A 16,686-nucleotide genomic window follows, 5' to 3' on the forward strand; every position below is an offset into this window, starting at 1 on the left:
GCGGCGCGAGGCCCCTTGGGGCGCGAGGCCCCTTGGGGCCGGGCTGTGCGGTCGCACGGTTCGCACATCCCTTGCGGCAACCCTGTGCGTATGTATGCGTATATTTATGTATGTATACTAAATATAGTAATAATGCACATATATATATGCCATAGGTTTTTACCGGCATGGTATCAACCATTAATATGTCTGCAGACAAAAAAAAAAAAAAAAAAAAAAAAAAATTTGTCCCTCTGTCTGGTCCCCCCTCTGTCAATCGGGCCCTAGGCACATGCCTAGTTTGCCTTTGCGTTAATCCGGCTCTGGACACCAGTGTGTTCCTCAACAGATGTTAGTGTGTGTAAATTCATCATAGTGGGTGACTTAACATTAGTGCTGTCAGGCAATTAAAAAAAACAATCTATATTATAAAATTAATCAAATTAATTAATCAAATTAATCACATTTTAATCTCATATCTGCTAAAGGTCCCCAAATAAAAAATTCTAATTCTAGGACATTGTAAAATTGCAGTGCATGACTAATCAATTGAATACACTAAGGGCCTGATTTACTAAGGTCCTAAATAAAGAGTACTAAATTGCGTGTGCACTGAAAAAGTTTGCACGTGCTGTTGTTGTGTGTTTTGCGGGTGATCTACTAAGAATGCTTGCGCAATTGATAACAGGTGCAAACCGCAGTATTTAAATGAGGTGTTGCGTGTCTTACGGTTTGCGCCATGGAGAGTCTGGATGGAAAGCAGGATAGTTGCAAGCGCAAAATGAAATTTGACGAGTTGGAGTTATAGAGATATTAGTGGAAGAGGAAAATTGTTGTGCCGTATTCAGCAACCCTGCCGTGAAAAGCACCCCCTCGTCGACATATATTACCCACAGATCTCTTATTCACGAGTAAATGTCAAAAAGGACTAAATGCTCATGTTTAATTTACTACAAATGACAACGTACACACAATGACAAAAATTATATTCTCATTCCGTGTCACGTTCTGTTTAGCGTCCAGTTTTGTGTTAATGATTCATGTTTAAATGCGCTCATGGATTCCACAATAGTCATACTTTCCCACAATCACAGTCACAGATAACAAAAATCGGGTAAATGGTTATTGATGTCATTAATTAATAGCCTGCTTACTGTGTTGTCTTCCATAATATTTGTAAATATATATAATATAAACTCCTAAGTATGTGTTTGTGTGAGTGTGTATGAGGGGGTGCTTTTCACGGCAGGGGTGCTGAATACGGCACAACACCACAATAACAGCAGCCATCGGTGCGTAATGCTGGGCAGATTAGCACCTTCCTTTCGAACGTATTAAATACAGACGCAATCACAATCCCCGCAATTACTTTCGGGCTTGGTAAATCTCATTGCGTGTGGTAAATCAACCTATTTGCATTTTCCCCTCCCAGTATTTAGCGATTTCTGGCGGGTACGCCCCATATTGATTATTCATCAGGGCAAAAGTACTAAATGAACAGCGTGTGCTATTTTGCTCATTTGAGAGGCGCAGTCCTCTTTGCACGCTGTTAGTAGATCAGCTGGCACTTTGGTTTGCGGGTGATGTCAAGTTTGCACACGTTTTTACACACGCAAACCTTTAGTAAATCAGGCCCTAAGAAGAGAAGATTTGAAACCCACATTTTTATTTGTGAAGTGTTTCATAAATGAAATTCAAAAGAAAAAGCTCAAGCACATCAGCAAACCAATTAGGCCAGGTGCATTATTTAAAAATTCAATACAAATACAGTTAAATAAATAAAATTCAGAAATAAAATAAGGCTGAGTCTCAAATAGGCACTTAAGCAGACTCTCAATTCAAAATTAAAACTAAAGCTGACTCAATACAGCGATTCAAGTACTGGTAGCTGTAACGTTTACAGTGGGACTTGTCTCAAATTGAATTGAAATTGAATGACATTGTGTACCGATGCAGGTATTTCCTGGTGGATGTTGATGGGAAGGTGCTGTTGAGCCAAGAGGGGACTTTTCGGTCCAACTGCATGGACTGTTTGGACCGAACTAATGTTGTCCAGAATCTGCTGTCCCGCCGCTCTCTCCAGTCACAGCTGCAGGTAACTCACACCTGAGACGACCACAGGTAACTGCTGCCCATGAGTTCATGTTCATGAACATTAAGTCCTCTCCTGCTGTTGTGGATCAGTCGGTTGCTCAAGCAGCACTGATTTTAAAGACAAACATACCAGAATCAGTGGTACCATGGTGGGGTACAAACCACAGGCTGCTCAGAGGTTTGGCTGGAGACTTTGGTGTTCTGGATCGGCTTGATTTTTGGATGGAACTGAGACTGTTCTGCAACAGATTCACAAACTCATATAGAATTTTTAAGATGTTGACGTGGTCGACAAAGTTCCAGACCTGGACCTCTCGCTGGTTCCAGCAATGGAGTTCTCAATGATTCCAGACCTGGACCTTCCTGGTGTCTGTCACAGACCCGGACCTTCCTGGTGCCTGTCACAGATCCGGACCTTGCTGGTGCCTGTATCAGACCTGGACCTTCCTGGTGCCTGTATCAGATCCGGACCTTGCTGGTGCCTGTCACAGACCCGGACCTTCCTGGTGCCTGTATCAGACCCGGACCTTCCTGGTGCCTGTATCAGACCTGGACCTTGCTGGTGCCTGTCACAGACCCGGACCTTCCTGGTGCCTGTATCAGACCCGGACCTTGCTGGTGCCTGTCACAGACCCGGACCTTGCTGGTGCCTGTATCAGACCCGGACCTTCCTGGTGCCTGTATCAGACCTGGACCTTGCTGGTGCCTGTCACAGACCCGGACCTTGCTGTTGCCTGTATCAGACCCGGACCTTGCTGGTGCCTGTCACAGACCTGGACCTTGCTGGTGCCTGTCACAGACCCGGACCTTCCTGGTGCCTGTCACAGACCCGGACCTTCCTGGTGCCTGTCACAGACCCGGACCTTGCTGGTGCCTGTCACAGACCCGGACCTTCCTGGTGCCTGTATCAGACCCGGACCTTCCTGGTGCCTGTATCAGACCTGGACCTTGCTGGTGCCTGTCACAGACCCGAAACTTCCTGGTGCCTGTATCAGACCTGGACCTTGCTGGTGCCTGTCACAGACCCGGACCTTGCTGGTGCCTGTATCAGACCCGGACCTTCCTGGTGCCTGTATCAGACCTGGACCTTGCTGGTGCCTGTCACAGACCCGGACCTTGCTGGTGCCTGTATCAGACCCGGACCTTGCTGGTGCCTGTCACAGACCTGGACCTTGCTGGTGCCTGTCACAGACCCGGACCTTCCTGGTGCCTGTCACAGACCCGGACCTTCCTGGTGCCTGTCACAGACCCGGACCTTCCTGGTGCCTGTCACAGATCCGGACCTTGCTGGTGCCTGTCACAGACTCTGACCTTCCTGGTGCCTGTCAAAGACCGACCTGGACCGTGCTGGTGCCTGTCACAGACCTGGACCTTGTTGGTGCCTGTCACAGATCCGGACCTTGCTGGTGCCTGTCACAGACCCGGACCTTCCTGGTGCCTGTCAAAGACCGACCTGGACCGTGCTGGTGCCTGTCACAGACCCGGACCTTCCTGGTGCCTGTCACAGACCTGGACCTTCCTGGTGCCTGTCACAGACCTGGACCTTGTTGGTGCCTGTCACAGACCCGGACCTTCCTGGTGCCTGTATCAGACCTGGACCTTGTTGTTGCCTGTCACAGACCCGGACCTTGTTGGTGCCTGTCAAAGACCGACCTGGACTTTGCTGGTGCCTGTATCAGACCTGGACCTTGTTGGTGCCTGTCAAAGACCGACCTGGACCTTGCTGGTGCCTGTCACAGACCCGGACCTTCCTGGTGCCTGTATCAGACCTGGACCTTGTTGGTGCCTGTCAAAGACCGACCTGGACTTTGCTGGTGCCTGTATCAGACCTGGACCTTGTTGGTGCCTGTCAAAGACCGACCTGGACCTTGCTGGTGCCTGTCACAGACCCGGACCTTGCTGGTGCCTGTCACAGACCTGGACCTTGTTGGTGCCTGTCACAGACCCGGACCTTGCTGGTGCCTGTCACAGACCTGGACCTTGTTGGTGCCTGTCACAGACCTGGACCTTGCTGGTGCCTGTCACAGACCCGGACCTTCCTGGTGCCTGTCACAGACCCGGACCTTGCTGGTGCCTGTCACAGACCTGGACCTTGCTGGTGCCTGTCACAGACCTGGACCTTGTTGGTGCCTGTCACAGACCTGGACCTTCCTGGTGCCTGTCAATGACCCGGACCTTCCTGGTGCCTGTCAAAGACCGACCTGGACCTTCCTGGTGCCTGTCAAAGACCGACCTGGACCTTGCTGGTGCCTGTATCAGACCTGGACCTTGCTGGTGCCTGTCACAGACCTGGACCTTGCTGGTGCCTGTATCAGACCTGGACCTTCCTGGTGCCTGTCAAAGACCGACCTGGACCTTGCTGGTGCCTGTCACAGACCTGGACCTTGCTGTTGCCTGTCACAGACCCGGACCTTGCTGTTGCCTGTCACAGACCCAGACCTTGCTGGTGCCTGTCACAGACCTGGACCTTGCTGGTGCCTGTCACAGACCTGGACCTTGCTGGTGCCTGTATCAGACCTGGACCTTCCTGGTGCCTGTATCAGACCGTGACCTTCCTGGTGCCTTTATCAGACCCGGACCTTCCTGGTGCCTGTCACAGACCTGGACCTTGCTGGTGCCTGTCACAGACCCGGACCTTGCTGGTGCCTGTCACAGACCCGGACCTTGCTGGTGCCTGTCACAGACCCGGACCTTGCTGGTGCCTGTATCAGACCCGGACCTTGCTGGTGCCTGTATCAGACCTGGACCTTGCTGGTGCCTGTATCAGACCTGGACCTTGCTGGTGCCTGTCACAGACCCGGACCTTGCTGGTGCCTGTCACAGACCTGGACCTTGTTGGTGCCTGTCACAGACCTGGACCTTGCTGGTGCCTGTCACAGACCCGTCAAACCCACAGTAAAATATTTGTTCTTGTTCTCTCCAGTGAAGATGAGGTGGAAGGGCATGTCTGGAAGCTCGTCTCCATCTCGTTTCCTACTGTGCTCCATGTGGACAGGTAGATCTGGTTCAGGATGCTCCTCTAGGTGGACATCTGCTGATTAGTTATGATTGACATTCAGAAATGTGCACACGTTCTGACGATCACACCTGAGTTTTAAGAGCAGCTTGTGCGTGAAGGATGTGAAGAGGTACAGATTTATGGAGATTTCAGACATTTTTGTCTTGTATTGTGACTCAGATGAAGACAAAGTCACATTAACCTATTAAATCCAAATTACAGAACATTGTAAAAAAAAAAAAAAAAAACAGTCCTCTTTCCCAGTTCTGGCTGCACAAACTGGAAACAAACCACATTAAAAACACTGCTCCATTCAGTCGCTGACTGGGGAGGATTCATACTTGTAATGGGGGGTATTTTTTCAGGGAGCGGGAGGAGCCATCGCTTTAGTTTTTTCAGGTTTTGTTCAAATATCAACAAGACGTGACATCATCCAGAAATCCCTTACGCTCCTTATGAAAGCCAAAATGATATTTGTGAAAGTCTTGGACTAAAGTTTGCTTCTCATACATGTGTTTTGTGTGTGTTTGCAGAGAATGGGAGTCCTCAGCCTGGGCCAGAAGGTTGAAGATCAGATGGACTTTGAGAAGATGTACAAGAGTGGTAGGTCAGACAGTGGTGAAGCAGACACACCAACACCATCCATGCCCAGTTTGTGAATAAGCAAAACACTGCATACATACATACATACATACATACATACATACATACATACATACATACATACATACATACATACATACATACATACATACATACATACATACATACATACATACATACATACATACATACAATAATCACAATCACCCTATTGCTTAACAGCATAAACATGCATAAAACAGAGTAAAATGTGAAATACGATAAAGAGCAGCAAAGTTGAGAGGGAGCTAGCGACAAGGCAGCCATCCTCGGCGCCACAGCTTCTCTTATTGATCTGATCATTTATAAGTAGGATGTGAAAACAGTTTTAACTAGTAAAATATGAAAGAAACGATTTCTTCTCTCTGAATGAATGTGTTCCTGCGTTTCTTCTTTTTCATGCAGCCTGGGCCAACAACGCAGATGCTTGTGCCAAACAGTACGCTGGAACTGGCGCCTTAAAGACCGACTTCACCAGGTCAGTACGCCAGAACCGCTCAGTCTTCACACGTAAAACAGAACCGCTCAGTCTTCACACGTAAAACAGAACCGCTCAGTCTTCACACGTAAAACAGAACCGCTCAGTCTTCACACGTAAAACAGAACCGCTCAGTCTTCACACGTAAAACAGAACCGCTCAGTCTTCACACCTAAAACAGAACCGCTCAGTCTTCACACCTAAAACAGAACCGCTCAGTCTTCACACGTAAAACAGAACCGCTCAGTCTTCACACGTAAAACAGAACCGCTCAGTCTTTACACGTAAAACAGAACCGCTCAGTCTTCACACATAAAACAGAACCGCTCAGTCTTCACACCTAAAACAGAACCGCTCAGTCTTCACACCTAAAACAGAACCGCTCAGTCTTCACACGTAAAACAGAACCGCTCAGTCTTCACACCTAAAACAGAACCGCTCAGTCTTCACACCTAAAACAGAACCGCTCAGTCTTCACACGTAAAACAGAACCGCTCAGTCTTCACACGTAAAACAGAACCGCTGAGTCTTCACACGTAAAACAGAACCGCTCAGTCTTCACATGTAAAACAGAGCTGGCCAGTCTTCACACGTAAAACAGAGCTGGCCAGTCTTCACACATTAACCAGAACCAGTCAACCACCAATCCCTTAATCCATCCATCCGTCCGTCCGTCTGTCCACGACTCTGATTTGACCCACTGTAGTGGGGCTGCTTAAGTCCATTTTTGAGCCGAATCGTTCACTTCATGGTACAAGCACCAAATTTGGTACAAATGATGTCCAGGACATACCTTCTAATAAAAGTACGTTGCCCAGCTGAAAATCGAAGAGGGCCGCCAGTTTTCAAGATGGCCGCCTCGTCAAACGCCAAAAAAAGGTTTTCGAGGTAGAACTTGAATTAACAAAAGAATGTTAATGATCCAAGCATCAAAATGAATGTATTATGACTGGAATAACTCAATGTGTCAATTGAATTCCAATATGGCCACCAATTTTCAAGATAATGGCTATTAAATGACTAAAAAGTAGCGTTTTCGCGTTTTTTCTTCAGTTTTCTGCAATGATCGTAAGTGAAAATCTGCAGAATTCTGAGGGATGTGTTTTTTGTGTGAATCATTTGTGAAAATGTGTCCAAACTTTTGACTGTCACTCACCACACACACACACACACACGCACACACACACACACACATACAGCAACACAAGCGTTCTTTACTGAAATAAAAGTACTAATTTAGCAATATAAATGATAATTCATTAAAATTCTGTGGTCAACATTTATTGATTAGTATTTTTTTATAAGAGTGATGTCAAAGCACAACCAGGGCACACTGGTGACATAACTGCTGTGAGACTCAGCATGGGGTTCAGTGTCAGCTTGTAGTGTACTAACTGTAGTTGTAGTTTACTAACTGTTGTAGTGGTGTACTCACTGTAGTTGTAGTATACTTTAGTGTCCCAAATGCTTTGAGAAAGGTCAAGTTGCCTTCAGAGACTTTTTCAGTGGTCTGGGTGATGAGACTTCCTTCTATAGGCCGATTAAAAAGAACAAAGTTGACTTCTTTCGCCAAGAAGCAGCTTCAGCTTGCAGTGACATGAAGAAGCAGGTACTCAAAGATGACTGTCGCCTGTTCTCACAGCTCTTTATATCCTGCCAATCACGAGAGTGTGACCTGCTTGAGTTCTTTAAGCATGAGAATCAGTCTTTCCCTGCAGCACTGAGCGACACAGGGAAACTCTACTACGGCCAGAAGTCTCAGCTTGCAAACATTTTGGAAGCTACCATTTCTCCTCCTGACAAACAACCAGAATGTGGTGCTATTATCATTGATGGTTTCTCTCTTGTGTATTCATTGTCTCCAAAGACCTCAAAGACCTTTGAGGAATATGCTGTCCAAGATGTAGTTCCAAAGATCCAGGCATACTCATCAAAGTATGAGCGAACAGACATCATTTTTGATGTCTACTGGACTTCAAGCCTGAAGGCTGAAACCTCAAACAGAGGTAAGGGAGGTCGACGTAGAGTCACCGACAAAACCAAACTACCGCCCAACTGGAAAAGCTTCTTGCGAGACAATGAAAACAAGACTGAACTCTTTGGGTTCCTAGCAGAGAAGATAGTGACCTTGTGTCCTGACAATGTCGTGGTTGTGACCAAAGGAGAGCAGGCTCTTTCAAACAAACCCATCAGCCTTGAAGGTTTAAGTCCTTGCAACCACGAAGAAGCTGACTCCAGAATCTTCACACATGCTCTTCATGCAGCCAAGCAACAGATAAAGTCTGTGTTGATTAAGGCATGCAACACAGATATTCTTGTGGTTGCAGTCAATGTTTTTGCGACTCTTCAGGATGCAGGCTTGGAAAAGATCTGGATAGAATTTGGCCAGGGTCAGTCCATTAGGTGGTTGCCAATTCATGATATGGTGGTGAATCTTGGCCCAGAGAAATCCAGTGGCATGCTGTTCTTCCATGCCTTCACTGGCTGCGATGTTGTGTCAGCTTTCCATGGTAAAAGCAAGAATAGTGCATGGCAAGCATGGGAGGTTTGCCCTGAAGTTAGTCCTGTCTTCAAAAAGCTCAGCCAATACCCACCTATCATAGAAGATGCAGACCTCAACATCCTTGAGAAGTTTGTCATCACCATGTATGACAAGCAAAGTACTACATGCAAGGTTGATGAGGCAAGACTGGACTTGTTTGCTCGGAAGCAAAGGTCTTATGATGCCATTCCACCAACAAGCGCATCCCTCGTTCAGCATGTGAAACGGTCTGCTTTCCAAGCTGCCTGCATATGGGGCCAAGCAACAGTGTGCAAAATGCAAACTGAAAGTCCTGCCAACTGGGGCTGGCAAAAAGATGGTCAGATCTGGCAAGTTCTCTGGACAACCCTTCCACACATTGCTCAGACTTGTGAGCAGTTGACAAAATGTGGCTGCAAGACTGAATGCCAAGGACGATGCAAATGCTATCGCTTCGGCCTGAAGTGCACACAGTTGTATGCCTGTGCATGTGAGGGCTAAGAAAATAGAACAACCAAGTTTAAGTTGAATGTTTGAGTTGGATATTTGTATTATTATTTTTTAAGTTATGTTGATTCAAGTTCTGGATCGTAAAACATGCAGCCTATGCTTTGACACCTTTTCTGTGTTTTTATACTGTTATCTAAAAATAAAAAAAAAAATAAAAAATAGCCTATACAAAAAAAAGACAAAGACAGCCTCTACGTGGCCTCCCCTACAAGTAGCTTACAGGTCCAAAAGCTTTAAGTGAAACTAATGTCTTTGTTTGTGAGTGTTTTTTTCATTTAATTTGCATTGTATCATCATAATACTCAATAATTTTGATTTTCTAAATGCAGAGTTGTATTTCTCATGTGCAAAAACACATATTTCAATGTATAAACCATCAGAATAGGACTATTCAATCAAAATATAGTTCAAACGCTGTTTCAAACCACTTGGAATGGCGGCCATCTTGAAAAATGGTGGCCCCTTTGTTTGTTCAAGTGGGCAACGTACTTTTATGAGATAGTAGGTCCAAAAGCACTTGTGTACCAAATTTGGCGCTTGTACCACAAAGTGAACGATTTTTCATTAATGTGCTCTACTACTGTGACGAGTCCCCAGCCCTCCTGCTGAGATGATGATGATGAGACGTGTACCGTAGGGTACACGGCTACGCGGGAGTCTCTCCGTAGCTACGCCGTAGCCTGACTTGCACCTCCCAAAACATGTAACTACGACGCAACGCAGACCGAGAGGGCTGTGATTGGATTGCTTGGTAGCAACGCATTTCCAGTTCCGGTTCGTGAAGCAGTCGTGAACTTTCAGTGCTCTTTTCTTTGTGTGTGTGTGTGATTTTTTGTTGTTGTTGTTGTTGTTTTTTTGCACATTGTCCTTATCTCTTTGATTCACTGTGACCGGAAAAACCGGAAGCTAAACAAAGTATCAACTAGTGCTCTGGGGGGGGTACTGCACCGCGTTGAAATGGAGTGACGGAGAAGTCCGAAGGGTTCATGAATGATGGCGTCACGGCAACCATAATTCAGGCGTTACCCGGTATAGTTTGGTGTCTGTTAATAAATAAAGCTCTCATCAACCTCCTGCTGATTGTTTTATCGTTTATATTGTCTCGCACTGAATGACATCTTCCCCGACTTAACCCCAAACCAGCATAAAAGATACACTGTATATAAATAAATATCCCTTATTTATCAACTTAAATAGTCCAGTCAAAACTGTTCATGGCAATTCTTTACATTGGAAAAAGGAAGGAAAAAAAGGATTGATCTCACCAGATCAGTTCCAGCCCAGTAGTAATACAGGACTGTCTCAGAAAATTAGAATATTGTGATAAAGTTCTTTATTTTCTGTAATGCAAAAATGTCATACATTCTGGATTCATTACAAATCAACTGAAATATTGCAAGCTTTTTATTATTTTAATATTGCTGATCATGGCTTACAGCTTAAGAAAACTCAAATATCCTATCTCAAAAAATTAGAATATTCTGGGAATCTTAATCTTAAACTGTAAACCATAATCAGCAATATTAAAATAATAAAAGGCTTGCAATATTTCAGTTGATTTGTAATGAATCCAGAATGTATGACATTTTTGTTTTTTTAATTGCATTACAGAAAATAAAGAACTTTATCACAATATTCAAATTTTCTGAGACAGTCCTGTATATTCTTAATGAAAAGAAGAAAGAACCCAAGTGATGATCCGTCCCGGGACACAGGAATCATCCAGCGGTATCTTCTCGTTGTGGATTTTCTGTCTAACTCTCCGTTGCTCGCTCTGCCGAGCGTTTAAAGCTGAGGAGATGGTCCGTGTCCGGTGAGCCCCGGTACCTCCGGCCTCTCACTCATCCGTAGTCGGCCTCCTAAAGGTGTAGGTGTATTATATTTGGTTCATTTGTATTAGCTTGTATTAGCTCCTGTACCTTTCTAAAGGGCCGCCCCTGGCTTTCTATTTTGGCTTTCCTTTTAAACAAGGCAAAGTACATGCAGTACTTGTAGTACTGTATAGTTTTAAGGTTCCCAATTAGCCCGTCTTAAATACACCACATTGTTGTGGTGGTGCCGTGTCTCACAGCATCCTGGTGGACCTGTTACACTCTGAAAAGGAAAATGTTGCATGCTCCCGCCATTCGTTACTCTTACACGACTTAAAGGGAAAGTTCCGTTTTTTACAACCTGGACCTTATTTCTGGCATTTTTTATGGTCGTATACTCACCCAGAAAAGTTTGGTGTCATTTGGAGTCCTTTGGAAGATTTTTATTTATTTTTTATTATTTATTATTTTTATTAGGGGGTTTTTTGCGAGCCGCTTATCCATATAATGGTAGTGAACGGGGCACAGCGGGACACAGACGATGCAGCGTCTAAATAACACATTATTGCCGCGAAACTCGTTCATTTCTTTTATGAATCACTAGATCTGCTTCCAGGACCTGTTGTCTACATCCGGGGCTGTGTGTGTAACAAATAAATCAGTTTGTAAACAAGACCTCTGAACTCATGACGTCATCTCTGTGCGCGCATCGTAGACGCAGCTCTGTGTACAGCTGGAGTTCGCTAATGTTGGTTTACTGTTAGTTATTTGAAACATGTCTGAATATTTGTCAAATTCTGAGGTTGTGGACGACGACTTTGAATATGATGGACGTCCTTACCGTTTTGAGCCAGAGTATACGTTAGCAAAGTCTAGCTGTACCTGTCCGGGATGCGCGCACAGAGATGACGTCATGCAGGTCAGAGGTCTTGTTTACAAACTGATTTATTTGTTACACACACAGCCCCGGATGTAGACAACAGGTCCTGGAAGCTGATCTAGTGATTCATAAAAGAAATGAAGAGTTTCGCGGCAATCATGTGTTATTTAGACGCTGCATCGTCTGTGTCCCGCTGTGCCCCGTTCACTACCGTTATATGGAGAAGCGGCTCGCACAAAACTCCTAATATCTTCCGAAGAACTCCAAATGACACCAAACTTTTCTGGGTGAGTATACGACCATAAAAAATGCCAGAAATAAGGTCCAGGTTGTAAAAAACAGAACTTTCCCTTTAAGTAGCGGATCACAAGCAGGATGGGATGTGTGGACGCGGCCACAGGACCCATGACCAGTCAAGAGTCATGAATGTTCTACTAATCTGTGGTTCTAACTAGGGATGCCCCGATACCATACTATATATACCGATACTATATTTTAATTTGTGTACTTGCCGATACCGAGTACCGATACGATACTTCTACCACAAAAATAACTAGGCGAAAAATGCAATGAAAAATGCAATGAATTGGAAGACAGGTTTTATTTGCAACAGATAAATTCAATAAAAATAAATAAAATGAGTAGAATAACTATTTTAAACAAAAAATAATCTTTCTGTGTAAATAAAAAGTCCCCACACTGGCACTGTTTTCACATTTAAGAAAATATCTAACATATAACATATCAATGAAACATCATATCACGGCTCGAGTGCGTCGAGACGACGGTGAAATCCTCCGTCTTCTCCAACTTCAGTGGCTGCTCATCCAGCGCTTTATAACGGGTTAGAGCCTCCGTTTTTTAACGTTGTCTCTTGCCTGATTGTCTGTCTCTTTTGCAGAACCTGAGCTAATGTTGCTGTTGTGTTCTTGCAGTAGCATTAGCAAACTCCGTATCCTCAGCTTTATGATGCGTCTTGAGAGGTTTTATCAAGTTTCTGGTATTAAACGACGTATTCTCCTTCCCTCCTCCTGACACCTTAGCAGCAGTAGCTTCAGTCTGCCTTGCTTCTGTCGTCGTCCCTTATTCTGAAACATGTCCACACTGCTGACGTCCCGCTGGATTAATTGTCTCTATCTTTCCTGAAACGGCGCTGCCAGTCTCACTCATGTATCACTCTCTTCTCACTCATGTATCACTCTCTTCTCATCACCACGCTGACTGCAGCTCCACATCTCCCCCTAGAGTCACTAACCAGTAACTACAACAACAATGAAGTATTGGTGCGTGGTATCGGAGAGTTTTTGCGAGTACGAGTATATGAGAGCAGTATCGGCCCCGATACCAGTATCGGTATCGGGGCATCCCTAGTTCTAACCCAACTGGAGAAGTGAGCTGGGGTCATCTCCACCCTCTGTGACCCTGGACAGGATGAAGAGATTGTAGAAGAAGGATGGACGAGTGGCTGCTGAGTGACAATCATTTCATTTGTAGCTGGATTTTTTAAAATTAAGGTGAACACAAACTTCACAGATGTTCAGTTGTGTTTTAGAAAACTCCCCAGCTTCTCTGCAGGGCTGCATGTCCTGAGTCTTGAGTGCAACTGCTGCTGTTTTCAGGACAGGAAAGAGAACGTACGTGGGACTGCTTATGGACGGCTGGAACTCCATGATCCGATATTACAAGAACAACTTCTCCGATGGCTTTCGACAGGTGAGTGTGTACTGGTCCTTATCCTGCATCAGCCATGATTACTGAACTGCAGACAGCATTGTGGTAGAACGCTGGAACCGCTCAGTTGCTCCGTCTCCACGCAGGACTCCATCGATCTGTTCTTGGGGAACTACGCTGTGGACGAAGCTGACTTGAGCACCCCGCTGCAGGACCCCAAGGACTGGAAGTTTTTCACCGTGAGAAAATGTCAAAGACACAAACAGCTGCATTTGTTTTCCAAGGCAATCATCATGATTCTGTTCTCCTCCTTCCCAGTTGCCTATCGTCATGGTTGTAGCTTTCTCCATGTGCATCATTTGCCTGCTCATGGCTGGTAAGAACTACTACATTTAACAGACATTTAAGACTGGTTTAAAAGCACAGATACATACAGGACTGTCTCAGAAAATTAGAATATTGTGATAAAGTCCTTTATTTTCTGTAATGCAAAAATGTCATACATTCTGGATTCATTACAAATCAACTGAAATATTGCAAGCCTTTTATTATTTTAATATTGCTGATCATGGCTTACAGCTTAAGAAAACTCAAATATCCTATCTCAAAAAATTTGAATATTCTGGGAATCCTAATCTTAAAGGGGACCTATTATGAAAAACACGTTTTTTCTTGTTTTAACATATATAAAGTGGTCTCCCCTCACCCTGCCAACTCAGAGAAGATGAAAAGCAACTGAATTCTGCAGGGTCTGTGCACCCCGCCCGGGCACTTCCAGTGTCATGTGACTTCTACGAGCCGTTCAGAATCTGCGCCTAATGTAACGTCACCATAGGCAAAAAAGTTGTTTTTTTCCAGTGATGATTCTTGTTTTAAGTGTAATGAGATTTTTTTAATAAAATGAGACATTTTAACTAGAAATAAGACAAATATTGTTGTTAAGATTTAGAGTTTTTGCAGTGATCCATGTTACTTATCCTGTGAAGGACAGAGTCATATTGATAAGTTCAGAAAAGTGTTTTTTATTGTTGTGTTTTGATGTATTTGATGTAAGCCCAGTGGATATTTAAAGCTTACAGAAGGCTGCATTTAACTGCTGCTATGTCATTCCTGCAGTATTTCTGCAGGTGTTTTGGTCACTGCTATTATTTGTAATATATTATATTATTTGTAATCAGCACAAATGATCTGTCCCCATATGATCAAATCCACCATCCTCCCTGATTGTTTTTCACAACTCGAGTATTGTTTATCGCCCATTACCAACCTGACTCTCTGCAGAGAAAAGCCTCCCAACAAAAAACACGCAATTGTTTAATCGACGGACACAAAATCTGATTTCTGAGAGCCTGTTCGGTCCCGGAAAATAATGTTATCCCAGCCATTGATCAAGTGGAGCATCTCCAATATTAAGACTTTAGGCATCATTTGAATACCCCCCCCCCCCCCAAAAAAAATAAAAAAAAAATTAAAAACACATTAGTTTGATGGAGTTAATGAAAAATATTAATTTGCTGAAAAATGTTGTGACTAAAATGTGTGAAAATGTTTTAAGGTGAAAAGTGTGAAATGTGTGGGTGTGTTGGCAGGCGACACGTGGACGGAGACTCTGCCGTACGTTCTGTTCTGGGGCAGCGCCAGCGCCGTGACTGGAGGACTCATCCTTTTCAACGGACGGGACTTCGTGGACGCTCCCAGACTGGTGCAGAAGGAGAAGCTGGACTGAACGTGTGTGTGTGGAGAGCAGCCGGGCCCCGGGGGGGGCTGGGCACCCACCTCCACCTCCAGCTGGTCCTCGCTGCCCCGCCGGCCTCAGCGTGCACACAACCTGAGCCTTTACTGACGCACGGGCAGAGCTCTGCACCCGTGTCTGTGACAGGTGACGCTATTCCACTAGAACCTACTCAGCCCGACTCGACTCACCCCAGTTTTGCGCTTTCCCACTAGGGTACTATTCTGCCCAGGTTGTAAGCTGCTGAGTCGGCTGTATCTGACATCATCACACTACAGGCCACCAATTGGTCGGGGGGTTGGAGTCAGACGTCTGAGTCAGGAGGAGGAAATCAGAGAAAGAGACTCTGACGGATTCTTGTTCATTTTATTCCACCAGCAACGGCAGCAAAAGTCTGTTTCATGATCCAACTCTGAGGGTCAGATGTTCATAAACCTGGTGCTGAGGAGAGAATTAAAAAGATCTAGACGGAGATAAGGAACGACCAGATCTACCAGGATCTCTGTCTCTTCATAGCTGCTCACGGCTCCAGCTGACTTTTCAGTAGCACCGAGACAAACTAAAAATTAAAAAGCGTCGCCGCTTGAAGCTTCTCTCACTCTCACACTGCAAAAACTCAAAATCATACCAGGAATATTTGTCTTATTTCTAGTTAAAATGTCTCATTTTTAGTCAAAAAATCTCATTACACTTAAAACAAGACTCATTACCAGAAAAATAACTTGTTATTTGACAATTTTCACCTGTTTCAAGTAAATTTTCAGTTGAAATAAGTAGGAAAATCTGCCAGTGGGACAAGATTTATCTTCTTATTACAAGCAAAAAAATCTTGTTCCACTGGCAGATTTTCCTACTTATTTCAAGTGAAAATCTACTTGAAACATCTGAAAATTGTTGTTTTTTCCAGTGATGAGTCTTGTTTTAAGTGTAATGAGATTGTTTTTGACTAAGAAATAAGACAAATATTCTTGTTAAGATTTTGAGTTTTTGCAGTGCATTTTTTAACTTGGTATCAAACACAAGCCACACAGATCCAGCAGCACATCTATCATCTCCTCCAGGTTCTACATCTTTAGTGTTGTCGTCTTCATTTAGATCATACAATCAAATATGTCACAGCAGCTTCACTCCAACCTCCTACTTCTGATCTGGGTGTTGAAAAGAAACGAGGGCGAGGCGAGTCGAGTCGCGCTGAGTAGGTTCTAGTATAAAAGCGCCAAGGGAGGCAGAGCTCTGCACACATCCGTCCCTGTGTGAAACCTCAATGGAAGGTCTGGGTCCTACTGGGTTCGTTTGGGTCCTGCTTGGTTCTTGCAGGGGTCCGCTGCTGTCCACACACGCTTTATCTACATTCAGACACTGTTGTCTGA

The 16,686-nt window shown here is 44.7% G+C and overlaps 1 protein-coding gene across 1 annotated transcript in view; it reads left to right on the top strand.

The window, feature by feature from the left end:
- The window catches only part of LOC133440833 (phosphatidylinositol-3-phosphatase SAC1-B-like), a 34,827-nt gene extending 19,235 nt beyond the window's left edge, over nucleotides 1-15,592 (top strand). The window contains exons 14-20 of the mRNA XM_061718154.1: nucleotides 1,936-2,074; nucleotides 5,605-5,674; nucleotides 6,119-6,191; nucleotides 13,533-13,626; nucleotides 13,731-13,823; nucleotides 13,903-13,960; nucleotides 15,174-15,592. Coding sequence (XP_061574138.1) covers nucleotides 1,936-2,074; nucleotides 5,605-5,674; nucleotides 6,119-6,191; nucleotides 13,533-13,626; nucleotides 13,731-13,823; nucleotides 13,903-13,960; nucleotides 15,174-15,310 — 664 coding nt within the window. The 3' untranslated portion in view covers nucleotides 15,311-15,592. The remainder of the gene's footprint in view (nucleotides 1-1,935; nucleotides 2,075-5,604; nucleotides 5,675-6,118; nucleotides 6,192-13,532; nucleotides 13,627-13,730; nucleotides 13,824-13,902; nucleotides 13,961-15,173) is intronic.
- The last annotated feature ends 1,094 nt before the right edge of the window (nucleotides 15,593-16,686 follow it).

Source organism: Cololabis saira, chromosome 3 (assembly GCF_033807715.1).
Source record: "Cololabis saira isolate AMF1-May2022 chromosome 3, fColSai1.1, whole genome shotgun sequence".
In the NCBI taxonomy this organism is placed as follows: domain Eukaryota; kingdom Metazoa; phylum Chordata; class Actinopteri; order Beloniformes; family Belonidae; genus Cololabis; species Cololabis saira.